Raw genomic sequence first — 17,481 nt, forward strand, 5'->3', positions numbered from 1 at the left:
TCACGGATACAGTAATGATTTTCTGTAAGTGAATAATGAAAGGTTACCTGTAGGGATTTATGCAAGAATTGCATTCAATGTCAGTGTTATTCCAACTAGACTTGAAGACACATTTTTAACAGTCATTGTATGCTTTCTGAGTCTGAGTTTATGTTTGTATTACTGGAAACAAGAAAGATTATAAAATCAAATTGGATTACTTAGTATGGCCAATTTGTAAATATCATGACTATTTTCACTGACAGAGACAAGTTGAAGTCTGCATATTTTGTCAGTGGTGTGGGAGAAACACGTTGCAACCTAGAAACAATTGTGTAATCAGTTTATTTTATGTAAATATGAGAAAGAAATTTGTACTTTTCACCGGTAGCTTAGTACACATTTGTCACTTTTTATTGCTTCAGCCTAGATTATGTGTGCAGAAAAGATTGTCATTCCTTCCAAGGACCTTTTTATACAAGTTTATTTTCACTCTATTTGGGCATATTTATTCACAGAATAGGAGGGTTGTTGTTTTTGACATACCTATATGAACAGCCTTTGGTCTTATCACAGATTTACTCTACTAAACAAATAAAACTCAGCTTTAATTATGACAGGTTATTACAAATTTGAAAGCTCTGAAAGTAGCATTGCTAGTATTTGTGATTTTCCATCATAAACAATTACAAATGTATTCATCAAAAACACAGAATACTGTATAAGGAAACACTAGTTGCTTTCCTGACCCCCCTTAATTAGCTGCATTTTGTTAAGAGAACTATAAGAGATTATAATGTCATTTGATTTTAAAGAACCACAAAACCCATCTTCATTATAATTGGTCCTCAGACTCCTCACTAATGCTCATTATAAGATGGCACCATTTCTGTCTATTCAGTCTGTGTCTCAGAGGAGGGCTGTGGACAGTTCAGAATCCTGCCTACCGGTAGTCATCGGAAAGGCAAGTTTGGCCATTTCAATGAGATTTGTATTAATGCCATAACAAAGGCTTCTGTTTCAGCGTGCCAACTTTGCAGGAAGAGAGAGTCTATAGTTTCGATTAGCTTGGAATTCCCAATGATGTCATTGTAGTAGGCTGGTTTCTCAACTGTCCATTGTCTCACATGTGCCATCTTATTTAAGCAGGGGTCTTCAACGTTTTCAGGCCAAGGACCCCTTAGCTGAGAGAGAGATAAATGACCCCCACTATTATTGTATACAATTGTGTTGCAGATTAAAAATGTTCATAGATTTCTTCGACAGCTTAGAGTTGTTTGACAGCACTGTCATCATGTTGGAGTAATGTGTATTTTCAGACATTGAACCACTTGAACCGACAAATACATAGTTAGTCTGCTCTTCTTTTCCCTCTACAAACCTCTTTGCCAAAAAATAGCCGTTCTACAAGCGTACAACGCCTCGCAGCAAGCTTGTAGATCTGCTATTTTTGGCTAATGTTCCACTCAGAATAGGGATGCTAGGATTCAAATGGTTGATGTAAAAAACATGATCCTATCTCACAAAGATCTGGTGGCCCCCCTGTAGTAACTGAGGACCCCCTAGGGGTCCCGGACCCCCTGTTGAAGACCCCTGTATTAAAACATTAGTGAGGACCAATTATATGAAGAGGTTGAAACTGGGTGAAGTGCTCCTTTAACTTAACACAAAGCCAGAGGAATGTTAAAGAAAACTTAAATGTCATCTCTATTATTCTTTCCCAAATATTCACTTAAAATGTTTATTTTGTCCTTATGAATTTCACATTTTCTTTGTATTTCCAAGACGATCACATGAAGATATTTATTTTATTTTTCATTTATATTTATACATTATCATGTATTTATACTGACATTCCTTTATGATAGATTGGGATTTCTTTGTTTATTTCCATTGCTACCATTTTGACCATGCACATATCTTAGCCAAAATTACTCTTAATATGATGCAAAGTGAACCGACCACTTCAAGAAGGAAATTAATTTTCTTAAACAAATCTTCCTGAGGGAAAAATATGAAGCAGAAATGACCAGCACTTGTGAATAGGAATAAAGTAATATATTCAGATCTTAACTGTGAATAATACTGCACATAACACAGCATAAACTTGCACCCTAGCCTATAACTAGCTGTCATAATGTGAGAAAATGTTGATACTCTAATTCAAAGTGTCTCAGAAGGAAAAGAAAAAAAGCTTATAGTTCAGCAAGAAGTCAATTAATTTGAGATTTCAACCAACATGAAAGTACCATGGCCATATTGTTTGGCAATTAAATGGGAGAGGATTCATAGTGCATTCATAAGTATGTGCCTTTAAAACTACAAACAAGCATTTGTTCTCATTTGGCATTTTGTATTGCCAAACAAATTTTCCTGTTTCTTACGAATGAACTGTTGCACTTGTTACATGTACTAAAGCCCATCCTCTTCAAATATACTTAAGTTGAGTTCCTTTCTTCTCTTTCTAACCCGTTTTGCATAGATGACCAATATCTACTGGGCCTGTGTTTTATGTGATGAGGTTGTTGTTGTTTTTTTGTCTCTTTTCCGTTATCAAGTTAAAAAAAAAGAAATCACATCTGACAGAAGCTTCTTTGTTGCTTGGCCACTGAATTGCTTTACAGTACTATTTTGTAAAATACAGTATCTTTCCACTGCCATGTATACTGTCGAGCAATAAATGTATCACAGCAAAAGCATTTCTGCGATTACCTTTCATTGGTGTCCACAAGAATACCACCATACAGATTTGGAATCTTTCAATGTGAACTTTATTTTTTAACCCTCGATAAAGATACAATATAATACTCATTGCCCTTAATATTATCTTATAATCTAATATGAACATTCTAGTAAATTGCCATTTATACAATATGTACTTCTCATTTATATTCACCAGTTGTATTGTAAGTTAGCTTCCCGTGTCCATATTCTGTGAGAAATAATTCTCTTGTTTCCATGATTCTGTCTGGTTTTTATAGCATTACGAAGAGAAAGCTGACAGTATTCTCCGACTACACAATAGAGAATTGTCTCGCCTACAAGGCTTCTCTACCAGTTGCAATATGATGTCCCGACCTCCTGAATATACCACAAATATGCAGTGTCCCCAAAACCCCTGACATCAACAACATCGGTTTTTCAGCCATTTTCCAACATGGCTGACGCCCCAATGTTGAACGGCCACCATCCTCACCCCTTTACACGCACCGTACAGTTTGGTTAACTAGCTAAATTACGCCAAATCGTGTTGGTTTTCCCCACCAAATTTTACACATGGATCATGGGTGACCCCGACTGGTAGACGTGGCTTTCCGAGAAAGAAAGACAAAAAGGGTGCGTCTCTATAGTCTGGAGAATGAAGCGCCCCACCAGCTGCAGCTTTAGGAAAGCAGGTAAGGAGCGTTGATGCACATTAAGACTATGGAGACCCACCCACAATGTAATACATGGTTCGGCAAAGGAAATGGAACATTCCATCATCACTGCAAGCTAGAGGAACATGCCGAGTCACTGAAGAAGAGCATGCCAAGTGTATTGTTGACCTAATGAGCTGTTCAACTGTACAACGCTTAAAAGGCCAATGTATTATTCTCAACTCGCTGTATCCTTTAACTATGGGAGATGGTTTATAATATCCTTTTACAGTATGTCACCACACATGACAACAACTGTAGTCTTAAGCTCTTCTTGACCACTTGACTGGGGTCTGCCAAGAACATCTTTCTCCATTTGGGGAACAACAAGCCTCAACTGCTGTAAAGAACCTGCCAAGAACAGCAGATAAGATGTACTATATACATACACATTTACATCGGCGGACGTTATGTCCTGGAGCAAATTTATATCAGGCAATGTAGCATTTAATGTGAGATATTGTATCATGTTGTCCCAATCGTCTATCAAGACAGAAACTCTCACAGATTGCATATAAAAAAAAGGAACCAAAAACAAAAAAGTAAAGCCACGCTACCCTGTCAATCAGCTTCCAGAAGAAAAATACTTTTGCATACGCATTCATTTAGCATGAGTGAAGGTGCCCACAACAAACTGCGTGATCGTGTGTGTTTTAGACAGTAGGTCTATCTGATTCTGCATACATCTGTACATAATTGAACAATGCGGAGGTGAACACACAAACCCATACATACGGTCGACAATGTACAATCCCATAGTTTTTTTTTTTTTTTTTTCATACGTAATAAGTGTCACTTTTTCAACATTTTTATTTGGTAGGTTCTGTATTTGTGTACATCCGAGTTCGAGACATTGTTATGCCTTCAAGATTTGCTCGGTGAAAATGTTTCATTTTGTGATTTTCAACATTTCACTGACATTGGATGGGTAGCATAAGGATCTGTTTGATGATGATAATAATGATGATAATAACAGTAATCATATTGCACAGGGCAATTTGGAACTTTTCCTTTGTTGGAACATGTGTGAACAAACAGGTGATCCTAAGTAACTCTGCATCTGAGGGCTAAGATGTCATGCGCCGCGCGTTGCGTAGTGTCCCACCCGTCGTGTGTTGCAGTGTTCGGTGCCCACCCCGGCCCCCTGCAGCAGGCCTCCATCAGTCTACATACATAGGGGAGATGGGGGAGGCAGGGATCTGATCCAGGATGCGAATCACGTATGTGGCAACATCCACGAAGCGCTCTTCAAAGATCAGGATGAATGGATGTTTCTGGGGTGAGACATAGCAACAAATTCAGATTAGCTTGTTAACCTGGTATCCTTATTTTGGGCATGTCATTATACGCAAATACTATTCAAACATTTTAAGTGAAAATTGTCAATTTACAACAGTGGTTGGTTCCCAAATACATTTTTATGGGTCCCTTTATTTTGTATTTTCTACATTTTTTTTTTTTTTTTTTTAAACATTTTCCAAAAACATTACGAAAAAGCATAATTTCATGAATTAAAAAACAAATTAAATTATTATTTTTTCAATAATTTTTTGAAGAAATCGAAGAAAAATCGAAGAAATTCCATAAATTAGCAAACAAATGTTTAAGAAGTAGTAAAAATAGACGATCTACAAGCTCACAACGAGACACGAAGCGACGTGTTGTGTGCTTGTTTTCACTAGTTTGAGTCCCGGGTAAACATCTATTTTCTTTGGTCAGCTTCCTCCATGGGGAGGGGAGGAATTTGTTGGCCAGAGCCATCGACAATTGATTCTAATTTATTGTGTCAGCTGTCAACCTCCCTGCTCATGACTGAGATATTCAGCAGGTGTGTGATTGAGTGTGTGGGGGTCAGTCTGTATGCTGGTAGCAGCAGCTTAAGGACTTATTGTCCAGCATTATCCGTTTCTCATTTGTTTTGGTAGAGGCTGGAGTTGGTAGAGACTGGAGTTTTAAAAGTTATTTAAGTCAAACTTTTCCTCCTCCAATGCGTTTGGGAACCAGGGTGGGGAATTGGAGCTAGGGATTTATTGGATGCCAATTGTTTGGAGACTTGGATTTGTGGAATTATTGCCATTCAGGATTCTGTGTTTGGACTTTGGAGTACACCGTTGACCCAAGTACAGACGGCGGACCCTGTTCAACGCACAGGTAACGTCCCCGTACGTCAATATTAACAGACAGGTCATGTAACTGAAGGAAAGCTTGACGGACAGCAAGAGGATTTGTTTAATTTTTGGAACAGAGCTGAACTGGGTTTGGACCAATGTATTTTGTTTATGCAAAAAGACGTTGTTTTGTTCTAAATGCTGCGGTGATAAGCATTATTTAATAAGCATTATTTCTGACCACAGTTCTCAAGTGTATAAAAAGGGGAAAAAAGAGAACACTGCTTCAAAATAATTTTGTATTGTAGGTTGCTGTTGTTGGTTGTGTATTGAATGCAAACTACATTTTGACTGCAATTTATATAGATGTGTTAGTGAACTTACCAGGAGCTCCTTGTACTTTGGCCTTTTTGACTCATCCTTTGTAAGGCTGGTAAAAAGAATTGGAAAAGTACGAAACTATTAGAAATAATCATTCATGAATATAATGCAGCCCTGGGCATCTGCCAGCAGAGGGCAGCAAAAACAGTTACTTCAAGACTAGACTTTCTCACCTGTCTGGTACATGAGAAAAATAAAAAAAAATTACCTATTAATAGTTATTGACACTTTCTTTAATAAAATAATAATATTATACAATTGCTAATTTAAAAAGAAAATAAAAGTAATTTGAATTATTTTTCTTTAACTGCACTGGCGACCTATGGTACTTCCTGGATCAACACTGGATCCTTCATATTTTAAAGGCATCATTTCATATTATAGATTTCTATACCGGTATATAATATAATAATATTATAGAATACTCCTTAAAAAACCCAGAAGGTGCAGTGCTAGTCAGATGTTTGTCACTGCGGGAGTGAGGACTTTTAAAGCACTTCTAACATTAAATGTTCAAGTTCATGCAACGGCTGCATGTATCGTAAACAGCATCATTGTGGCGCTCTCAAGCCACATAATGAGCAGTTCACGGTATGCATCCAGACTAAGGGTGTATTTGGACCTGAGTCCGCTACTTAAAATTGAATTGAATTGAATTCTACCTCAAAATCCTATGTGTGGCAGTTTAACACATTAGGCTACAAAAAAAATTAAAAACAACATTAATATGCAATACAGAATTCTGGCCATCGTTATTCACCATAGGTTAACAAAGTTGATGAATTTGGGAGAGAACTGCCGCTCCTCCGAGTTGCTGAGCTGAGGAGGTTCCCCCTTCACCACTTGGGTCAGCTGGTCAAAGACACTGTTCCACTTTGGGTATGGAAACCTTCCGGTGGCCAGCTCGTACTGAAAACAAACACAAAATACTGACACTTGATACACTGGTGAACTCATCCTCCACACACAAGCACAACTCTATTTCACACCTCTACGCATACATAACAGCGCCATAGTAAAACAATAGCGATGGGACGATACGTGATATTATCGATTATCACACACACACGATAATCGCATCGTGGATATTTAATTTATCGTGATATCGTCCTCCGTCATGCACTGGGATCAATTCACCTTTTATTTGCCGAGCTGCATATCCGGTACCACTTAAACCCTCTATAATTGGTAAATGGTACTAATATACGTTCTTTTTTCACTCTATCACTCTCTTTGCCAAAAATTGCGAGATCTACAAGCTCACAACGTGACGCGTCGTGAGGTGGAGCATTTTTGGGCCTCAGGATAATGGATTGGATTTTGATTCGCAATAATATCGTAAATCGCGATTTCTTTTGTCAATAATCGTGATGTGAAATGTTCATATCGTCCGATCCCTATAAAACAAAAAAGAAACTATAAAAAACAATCCTCAGACATACATTTGTGAAAGTTTCATGATCACAAAAAAAAAAAAAAAAAAAACGTATAGACTCACCAGAGTGATTCCCAAGCTCCATACGTCGGACCGGACATCGTATCCTTGTCTGGAAGCACTGGGGTCTATCCTCTCCGGCTGGAAAACAAACCGCACACAGTAGATTAGAACACACACAGTCAAGCCCAGCACAGTATTTCACGGTGGAGACATCTTTTAGGGCCATTAGCTGTTTCAAATGGCTGGAGCCATTAGCCTTTTTCAGTGGATGAAGGAGGAACTATAGTGTAAATAGCCTTTTATCCAGCTGTACACAAGCTGTATGTTAACCATGATCCAGGACACACTGATGGCTAACATCCATCCATGCCCATATCTGGACTGCAGTACGTTTACACTGGGTACTCTTAAGTACTCCCAACCAGAGGTTTTAACCACTTTATCCCCAGGAATGACTGACGGGAATACATGACGACATTTCTCTTTGTTAGTTTAGAGCTGTTGTACCACATGTGCGTTGATGTACTGTGGATTTTTAACTAGTACAGTGCTATATCACACCCACACGCTCACGCATACAGACGCATGCGAGTGATCGCCGAGTGAAATAACCTCTTTAAAATGTTGACCTATTTATTAACCCGCAATATGTAATGTTATTCTATTTATTTTACTTGCATAATGGGTCAAATACGTTTAACCTTGCAGACGTCACCTCTGTAATTTAATTAATGAATCCATGTTCTCTTTGGACTGCTTCATAACATCTAGTTCGCCACACCTACAGACTGGTACTAAGCAGGTCATACAATGGACCATTGATATGCATCCAGGCAGGGTCATTCATTCCTATGTCAATTCACACTGTTGACACTCTGCAGCTTTTTTTAAGAGGTGAGAAAGGTCTTTTCGATCGATGCACGAGGTAGACGCACTCTTACAGGACCACGTGCAGCTCAAACTATAGTCAAGTGGAGCGGCGCTCTAGTACACACCCCTGCACATGTGTCACTAGGAATTATTCAGCCACCAAGAATAGTCTATATCAGTGGCTCTCAACCAGTGGTCCTTGAGGGGGTTCCAGGTGGTCCCCAGCTAAATGATGGAGTTGGTAATCAAATGGAACCTAATGGATCTTTAACTCTTGAGTGTAAAATGAAACCAAACTTGGTTTCAATTAAACCAAATTTGGTTTCATTTTACGCTCTCAGAATAAATAATGGACTTTGATATGAAAAAGGTTGAAAACCACTGGTCTATATGTTAGCATAGAAGTCATGGCTGCTGAGGATAAATATTCTCCAACAGTGCAACACTTTGCTGCTTCATATGTTTGACTATAGGTCTGATGTGTGCAGAGTATTTGGCATTTATAGTTGGGGTGTATGAAGCGTGACAATTGGATGAACACGAGCGGCATAACCATGCAGCCACTTACAAGCATTAGCACACACTGGCTGTGCAATGATGGCACCATTATCAAAAACGTAAGACATATTTTATAGATTGTTGTACTGTGATGCGCTGTGACCTTGTAGATCTGCTATTTATGGCAATATTACCCTTTATTTTTTTACTTTCACCCAAATAGGAAACTGCTTAATGTCTGAGAGTAGAGCGCTCACGATTATGACATTTTACTTGGCGATTAATTGATGCTCAAATAACTTTGATAAGTGATTTAATTGAGTTTCTGTCGTTGAACATTGGAACATTATGAATAAGAATTACATTTCTGTTTGGCTTTTAGGCTTCGTAAACAAAAGGTGCACAGGGCAGATATAACAAATAACTTGCATAGCTTGATAACTTTATAGCAGGGGTCTTCAACGTTTTTCATCTCCCCAAACTGATGGGGAGATGAAGCAGGGACCCCCTACCTCGTAGGGTGGGGGTGGAGCTACAACATATATCTATATGTTTAAAATTGTGTTTCATGTGTATAAACATACGAAGTTAATGTGCATTCAATACTATGCTATTAAAATAATAGATTATTATAGTCATGCTTTTATTTTAAACATGCATGTACAAGTGGCCGCACCACTGCCATTTATAAACATACCTTATTAACTGAGAAGAACCAATTTCAATACTATCAATCTATCACTAACAATCTGTCAATTGCACAATAATCATGTATACAAGCTATTCAAAAGAGACAGAATCATGTTTTTATATTTAAAGACAAATTATTTTGTATCTCTTTTTTTAAATAGAAAATATATAAAACTTCAACAATTTCGGGTATCCCCTGCAGTATCCCCACAGACCCCCTAGGGGTCGCGGACCCCATGTTGAAGACCCCTGCTTTATAGGAATAGGAGTAGTGGACAATATAGTCCACATTGACAACCTGACTGCTATAGCCTGTATAATGCCATCTGCTTACCGCCATGTACGGCCTGCAGCCTGCATCTCTGGTCTTGGCTATCGAGTCCACCAGCTGACCACTGATGCCAAAGTCACACAGCTTGATGTTACCCTTTCGGTCCATTAGAATGTTGGAAGGTTTGATGTCTGGAACATATGGGACACAGGGTACTGAGGGTAAGCATTTCTGTGCCAAATACTGACTGGCAACAAAAAGCGCAATCCACTAAAGTGACAGAAACTTACCTCTGTGGATTATTTTCAAGTTTTCTTTTAAGTGGTTCAGTGCTTTAACGGTCTGTTGGAAGATGAAGTAAAACACATTAACTGAAAGCCTCCTTGCACTCGTGATCAGAAAACATGCTTGACATGAAATGACAAAAACTAAAGTATCTACTCACTGCTAATGTTATTTTGCCTAATATTTCCTCTGGAATGACGTCATCTAATGCGCAATATACATATTTGTAGAATTTGTCGAACGAGGTAGACATGAGTTCCATACATATCCAACAGTCACCCTGGAAGTATAGAGCAAATGTTAATCAAATTAGCCAAACAATAGACAGTGTGATATTTCAAATATAAGACATAATTTATACTTTGTTGCATGACATTGTTGCACCCCGGAAATAACGGATTCGCAAAAGAAAAATGCGGCAAACATCAATTAAACAAGAGTCTTGGAGGTTATTAGTCAGACCTCTCTGAAGAGGGCGCCGTAGAACTGAACGATGTAGGGACAGTCGCTGCTCCTCATCACCACGTCTAGATCCATCAGGAGCTGCTTCTGCTCCTTCTCATCCACCGTGGAGCGGATCCTCTGAGAGACAAACACTACATTAACACACTTACATTTACCCACTAACCCCTATTAGTGGCCACAAAGGTAGACTTAATGTATTCATTTGTTACATTTTGATTTGATTGAGGGAGGCGACGAATACAACAAATTCTATATATTGAAACGAAAAAAGATTTTCAGATGAAACAAATGTGGGTCTAACTTAATCTATGTTATTAACCCATTTAGCCTAAGCTTATTGAATGCTTTAACTATTGAAAAATAGCAGATATACAAGCTCACAGTGACACGCTGCGAGCTTGTAGATCTGCAATTTTTGAAAAATATGAAAATGTCTTTGAATATCTAATTTTTAAAGTGAACATTTTTAACTCAAATATTTGCTTCTGGGGGGTCCCTGATACAAAATATTGAGACGGGGTCGGCGGCCAAATACATATAATTCTAGGGGTCCTTGACATGAAAGAGTTTGAGAACCACTGACGTAGAAACATGCTTTTTTCACACAAAAAAACGCTTGCAGCGCGGCACTCTGTGCTGTTTTTCAATAGTTAAAGCATAAAATAATAATACACAATAATGTGTACCCGTTGAATGGCTTAAACCAATTATTCAGTCAGGCAGGGGAGTGTATACTGTAGGTCCCAGCTACGAAGACTACTGCTCTGGCACTTTTTTATATTAGTCAATTATAGGAAGCACTTGACTTGAGTTGCCCTGTGGAGGTAAGCACTCCAGCCTCAAGCCCACAGCTTCGCAACTAGGGATGTGACAATATGAAAATGTCATATCACGATTATTGTGACAAAATAAATCACGATTTACGATATTATCGTGATTATCAAATCCATTATCCTGGGGCGGGAACATCTACAAGCTCACGCGCTGTGAGCTTGTAGATCGGCTATTTTTTGGCAAAGACATTTGATAGAGAGTGAAAAAAAAGACTGTATCAAGTACGTATATTATAAGTACCTTTTACCAGTTATAGAGGGTTTGTGTGGTACCGGATCTGCAGCTCGGCAAATAAAAGGTGAATTGATCCCAGTGCATGACGGAGGACGATATCACAATATATTAATTCTCCACGATACGATTATCATGTGTGTTCTTTATCGCGATAAACAATAATATCGCTTAGCGTCCCATACCCTATTCGCAACTAGGATTTCCCAAATGTGCTTTCTAGTAGGTTTCACTCGCATGAAATTGCATCTCCTGTGTGCAGGGTCATTAGAAACACGAGTATTTAATGACCACTTTGTTTTCATGCAAATGTTTGGCACAAAAATGTGGGCTTGGTCAGGTGTACAAAAGCCTTTAGACTACATGTAGCAAGATGTTGCCTGGTGAGTATACACCCAGACAGCATAGGATAATGACAACAACTAATTTAAGTCAATACAAGCTCACAATGCGCTGTACACGTTGTGAGCTTGTAGATCGGCTACTTCCACTATCAATGTTTAAAGTGCAATGTTGTCAAATGTCAGTATTGTAATTATTTGCAATTATTTGAGAGACAAATAAATGGTCATGTAAAATGTAATAATCGCGACGGCCCTAAATACGGCCAGCTCAAGATGGGTCTGTCCGAGTCACCTTGACAGCCATAATCTGGCCCGTGGGTTTGTGCACCATCTTGTTGACGGAGCCGTAGGCCCCGCGGCCGATTTCTCCCAGGTCTCTCAGATCCTCCGCCGTGAAGTCACAATGCTGCTCAGGAGAGATCTTCAGCTTCCCCGACGACTCGATGCTGTGCGTCCGCAGACGCTCTCTGGAAGGTGGTGGTTAGGAGGACAGGAAGAAGAGATGGTGAAAGGGGGGGGGGGGGGGTGAGAGAAGCACAGTGTGGGACAGAGCGAGCATACATTATAGATTAGCATCGAGGCGCTAAATATTTCATCAGCAATCTCTGAGCCTCACTAATTCAAGAAACATTTGAAGAATGCCCTCGCTCCATTCTCCACAATTCATTGCCTTTGAGGGCAGACAACCTGGCGAGTGCAAATACTGAAAAATCTCAGGCAGCTGCAATTCAAAAGAATATAAAAAAATTAAAAAAAAGAATCAATGAATTTAGACCAGGCAGCAAGGTTCTAATATCTCTATTCTCTAAGCTATATAACATAATTTAGAGAGTAGTGCTAGACTTACTGATTATCAATGTTTTCACTATATTTTGTCAATATAATTGCCAATCTACAAGTGCCAAATATTATGTCACAAAGCGATACGCAATGACATAACTCAAAACGGGGACACCAAGTTTTAAGTGGTAAAATCAGCTGCAAAATGGCCAATACCAATATGTAAAAAAAAAGGCAACTAATGGTCAATATTGGTCTGGCTCTACCAGACACATGTAGTAACAGAAAGACAGAGATAATTATGTTATCTTTACTAACATGTGCGGGTTCTGGAAAGAGGGAGCTGGTGGTGGTGGATTGAGAGGAAGTCTGGAGGCCGGTTTCACGGGAGGATTGGCGAAGTTCAGCTTCAGCGCTTTACGTTTACCTGGCACGGCAAAGAGATAAGAACACAGCCAAAGTCCCACAGCATGGACAACGTACTGTGGGGTGAACACACACTAATGTAAAGAACAGATAAAATACGATGATGCACAGCAGACACAGTGTGACAAAATGCCTGTCTTACCTTGGTACTGTAACTGTCTCTACTTAGCTACAGGTGCACCGATGCCGATACCGATATCAGGTGACGGGACAATACCAAGCTGAAACACGCAGTTAAGCCCGACAATGCGAAGAACTGATGCAATGTGTCAACAACAGTGAACACATATTTACCTACTTTATTTTCTTAAATGCAAGAAAATTCCAAAATGCTACCAATTATTGAGTAATAAAAGATAAGGAATATCGAGTAGCTATCTGCCGTTTGTGAAAACAACTGGTTAAGACAGACTGTTCTAATAACTGAAAATGACATGCATGTTTCTAAGCGCCATCGTTCCCATAACCCATAGGGACAGCTGCATTGTAATTGGCTAGTTGGTTGTCAATTAACAGCTGAGCAGGGTCTCTACAGACACCGATTGGCCATAAGTAATGCTTGCATAAGATTATTATAACGTATGCTATTTCAAGGGAGAATTCCTGCTCTTTTTAAATGGACAGTTAAAAAACTATACATTATGTAAACCACTCAATTTCCATGGTTGTGAAAAAGTGGTATCGGTCGGTGCACCCCTAGATATAATAAATCTCCATAGAGATTAAACAATAAATGTTGTCAAAACATCCCTGTGGCCCAACAGACAGTGTTACACTGTGTAATTATATTGAGGTAAAAAAAAGAAAAGGGAAACAAAGGTATGAAATGGCCTGAAGATTATTGTGTGGCATCATCACAATTTCACTTACTCATGCTAGGAAAAACACCAACTCTAAAGAGATCATCTTTCATACACAGAATGACCCAAGGGACTTTAGGATTGTCTCAAGCATGTTCTCAAGGATCAAAGGAAGCACAAAATGCACTTTAAACACAAGCAGGCAAGTGCCCAGAAGTGCAGGGGTTCCCAGTACTCAAGACAACAGTACCTGTGCCATTTCTTTTGCCTTAACTTCATTAAACAAACAGGGTTTATTTTGTTTAAACAGACTGCTATCTTGCAGTACAGTTCCACTTATTATGGGCAAAAGACTGATATTGGGAATCCCAATGCATGACCAATCCAATGATTACATTTAGAATTGTGCAGTTCAGACTTGAGCAATTCCCTCAAGATATCAAAGTGACCCAACACTTATCTAACACTTCATTAAAATGTGTGCCAAAGTAATTCGAATACAACTAGTTACTTTGTGACCACATTTATTGGCTGCTGGTGAATGTAGTGCATTTCTCCCAGTCACACAATAAGTGAATTGGGCACATCAGAGGTAGGGCTGGGCAATTTTGTGTGTATGTGTATATGCCAATATTTAGAACCAATATCCGATCTTGCTGATGCAGGTTAATTGAGAAGCAGAACGTTTTTGATAATAATTTCTGAATTTCTTATACATAAACAAATCAACAGAAAACTTTTAATAGAATTTCTGATTAGTCTTATTAACCACTTAACCCTGTATTATACTTCAATGTGCAATAGTGGCATATAGAAATTGCGAAAATAGCCTATCTAAAGCTCACAACGCACCACAATGTGTATTTTTGTATATCTGCTATTATCACTTATTTCATTATCGTAATCAAGGCAAAGGTTGGGAACAATAGTGATATTGATGTCATATCGCCCAGCCCTAATCAGAGGATATCATTTACATCCAGAGCATAGCTAAGCCCAGTTACAATGAAAAGTGTTGTGTTAAAAGTGTTGAGTCCTCTTTACCATGCCCTACGGGACCAATCCTGGGGTGCAAACAGATCCCATAACCTTTAAGCCCAGGTGCAAAAAAAATTAATCTTCCTTGCCCATATCCGAGTTCGTATTAGTTAGGAGCAGTGAACAGTGGACAGACTTCCCAACTACCAGAGCACCACACAGGCTGTTCCAATAGTATTAAGTGGCTTCATTTTCCCTGCTCCATCGCATCTGACATCAGTGTGATGAACAGACTCAATCAGAAGCTGGGGGAAGAAAAGGAAAATACCTCCACAACATGGGAAGACAAGTTTGCCAGGCAGCACAGTTCACATCACCCAATATTTGAATGTCAGTATGGTTGGAGTCAAAGGAAGCCATTTTATACTATTAAGATATAACCACAGAGAGAGGAGGTCGGTGTGCTATGTGTGCGAGTTCTAATGCTTACTTTGGGGGACTCCAGACAGGCTTATCTGAAACCCTGAAGTAAAGAAAACACATTTTACTACATTTCCTTTGGGCTTCTATCAGTTTGGGTTGGTGTTCTAATCATTTCGGCAATCAAACCATACCTGCCAGTGCAAATGCCACAGAGTGGAACGGCAGGTTACAGTGAATCTGCTTTGACTGACTAATAAAGAAGGACAATTTTTGCGGTCTCTGATCCATCGTCCGGTATATCTCGGTATAGGGGATACAAGTTTGTAAATCCGGTCCAAAGCTAAGTAGTTTACTGCAGATATGAACAAGTCAGCAATGTGTTGCAGGCTAGCACAAGGGAAAATAGACCAATGTAAAGCCCTCTGGAATAATATCTCAAGAGAGCTTTCTGACAACAATTTCGCAATGTGCAACAGAGAATGGAGTAATGGAATGACATGCAAGTAAAATGAAGAAGATGTATAATTTACAAAGCTGGGAAAACAATTTAAAATAGCAATGCTGATGGGAAACATTTCAAAGGATTTCAAGAGAAGAACCTAGAGAAAATCTCTAGAAATGAGTGTTGAATACCTGTTTCATTTTGACATCTCCAGCACGTGTTGGTTTCTGTAAGGTTTAGATAAAACATTTGATACTAAAAAATCGGGGACATTTATAGATCATGCAACTCAATTCTGCTAACAATTTAAGAAATCATTTTCCTACATAATTAGTAGTAGCCTATTGCTTAGGGTGGCACATACCCAGTTTGCATTTTCTGTCATATTATGATGCTGTCAAAATGCAAATACGTAAACGTATCATAAAGGCTAATACACATCAGACAAGGAGGGTTTAAACGCTATTATTACTGAGTTATAATGTAGTAGACAGAGTTATGCATGCATAGTCGCTTATGCGAAGAGAGGGAGGACACTGTCCAATGTAGGCCTCCGTGGTACATGCAGCAGCATATAAGAGCTAACATCGATTGATGAAAATCCACTGATAGCAGTACTGTTATATTGAAACAAATGTAGCGATTTGTGACGATTGTCAAGTCAGGGAATCTCTGGACTATAATGGTGCGTGCGGGAGAATAAAAGGGTTGAGATTGTCGCACAGGCAGGCCTATAAGGCTAATGGAAAAGGCTACTGCATCAATGCTAACTTTGGTAGCCAATAGCCATGTAGTTTCATGGGGAGCTAAAAAAGCAGACCAATGTCTGATGTCTCAGTATAAAGTGGGACAAGGCGATCAGAGCCCGTCCGATCTGCCTACCCTGCATGCTGCTGCTGACCGTGGTCAGGCTGTGAGTCTGCGGGTGGTGCTGGTGCGACGTGGAGCCTGCGATGTTGCTGTTGCTTGTTGAGTTGCTGTCAGGAGGACTGGGAGTCGCCATTGTTGTGTTGGATTCCAGCAGCGGCACAGCAGCGCTCAGCGGGGCTGCAAGCGCAGAGAGAGAGAGCGCTAAAGTTCGCCCTCTCTCTCTCTCCAAACGGGACACTGCGCCAGCCGAGCGCAGTTCTGTTGCAGAACACACGGCCACGTCTGTGGTGAGTCAGTGACGGAAGACACGACATCGTAAGAGCTAGGTTCACTGCCACTCGTGTACAGTAACTTACCCAGTCCCAAGTACATTATTGTTTATTTATTTTTGCAAGCTCATGATGCTTTTACTCCGCTACATTTGCATTTTAAATGCAAATATTTATTGGGAATTTGAAGCCACTTTTTACTTCACATTCCTAGGAGGGATTCTTGGGACCCAAACTTGGTTTGCCTAAATGTTCCGCCCATAATATATTGATGCAGGGGTTCAAGTGGTTAAATATAGCAAAATAAATATGTAAGTATGTGCAGTGAGATTTTATTTTAGGTTATTTTAGGAGGTTATTATAGGACGTCCAGCCAGGTGTCCCTCATTTGATTTTCAGATAGTTAGCAACCCTTGACCCCTTTGCACAAAACCCAGGAGCACAGAAGTAGTGGGAGGAGCTATACATTACCCCCCAAGGCCAGAATAAGCTAGAATAATTGATTTGCTGTGTTCATAAATTCTGCTGTTATGTAAACATTGTAATTTGTGAAAATATATCATAACCAGCTTTGGAAATCAAATAAAGAATGAAAGAAATGGGCATGCACATAAAATAAAACATTTCAAAAGTAACTCCATTTATTGTAGCCTTTGGCCAACATTCATACAGATTATACATTC

General features: G+C 39.3%; 1 protein-coding gene across 4 annotated transcripts; it reads right to left on the bottom strand.

The window, feature by feature from the left end:
- Positions 1–513: 513 nt before the first annotated feature.
- On the bottom strand, positions 514–16,757 carry map2k4b (mitogen-activated protein kinase kinase 4b). 4 transcript variants are annotated; one of them, XM_080748158.1, is made up of 13 exons: positions 16,542–16,757; positions 15,851–15,886; positions 15,285–15,317; positions 12,909–13,005; positions 12,103–12,277; positions 10,399–10,518; positions 10,097–10,216; positions 9,942–9,993; positions 9,715–9,842; positions 7,383–7,460; positions 6,645–6,793; positions 5,888–5,933; positions 514–4,669 (listed from the first exon to the last, which is right to left on the bottom strand). In XM_080748158.1, the coding sequence occupies exons 1-13, from the start codon at positions 16,660–16,662 to the stop codon at positions 4,556–4,558; spliced, it is 1,269 nt and encodes a 422-aa protein (XP_080604284.1). In that variant the 5' UTR covers positions 16,663–16,757; the 3' UTR covers positions 514–4,555. The 4 variants fall into 4 exon arrangements, with proteins under 4 accessions (XP_080604284.1, XP_080604283.1, XP_080604286.1 ...); XM_080748157.1 differs by having other exon boundaries at positions 12,909–13,017; XM_080748160.1 differs by lacking the exon at positions 15,285–15,317.
- Positions 16,758–17,481: the final 724 nt, after the last annotated feature.

The sequence above is a fragment of the Nannobrachium achirus genome, assembly GCF_963921795.1.
Source record: "Nannobrachium achirus genome assembly, chromosome: 18".
Classification (NCBI taxonomy): Eukaryota; Metazoa; Chordata; class Actinopteri; order Myctophiformes; family Myctophidae; genus Nannobrachium; species Nannobrachium achirus.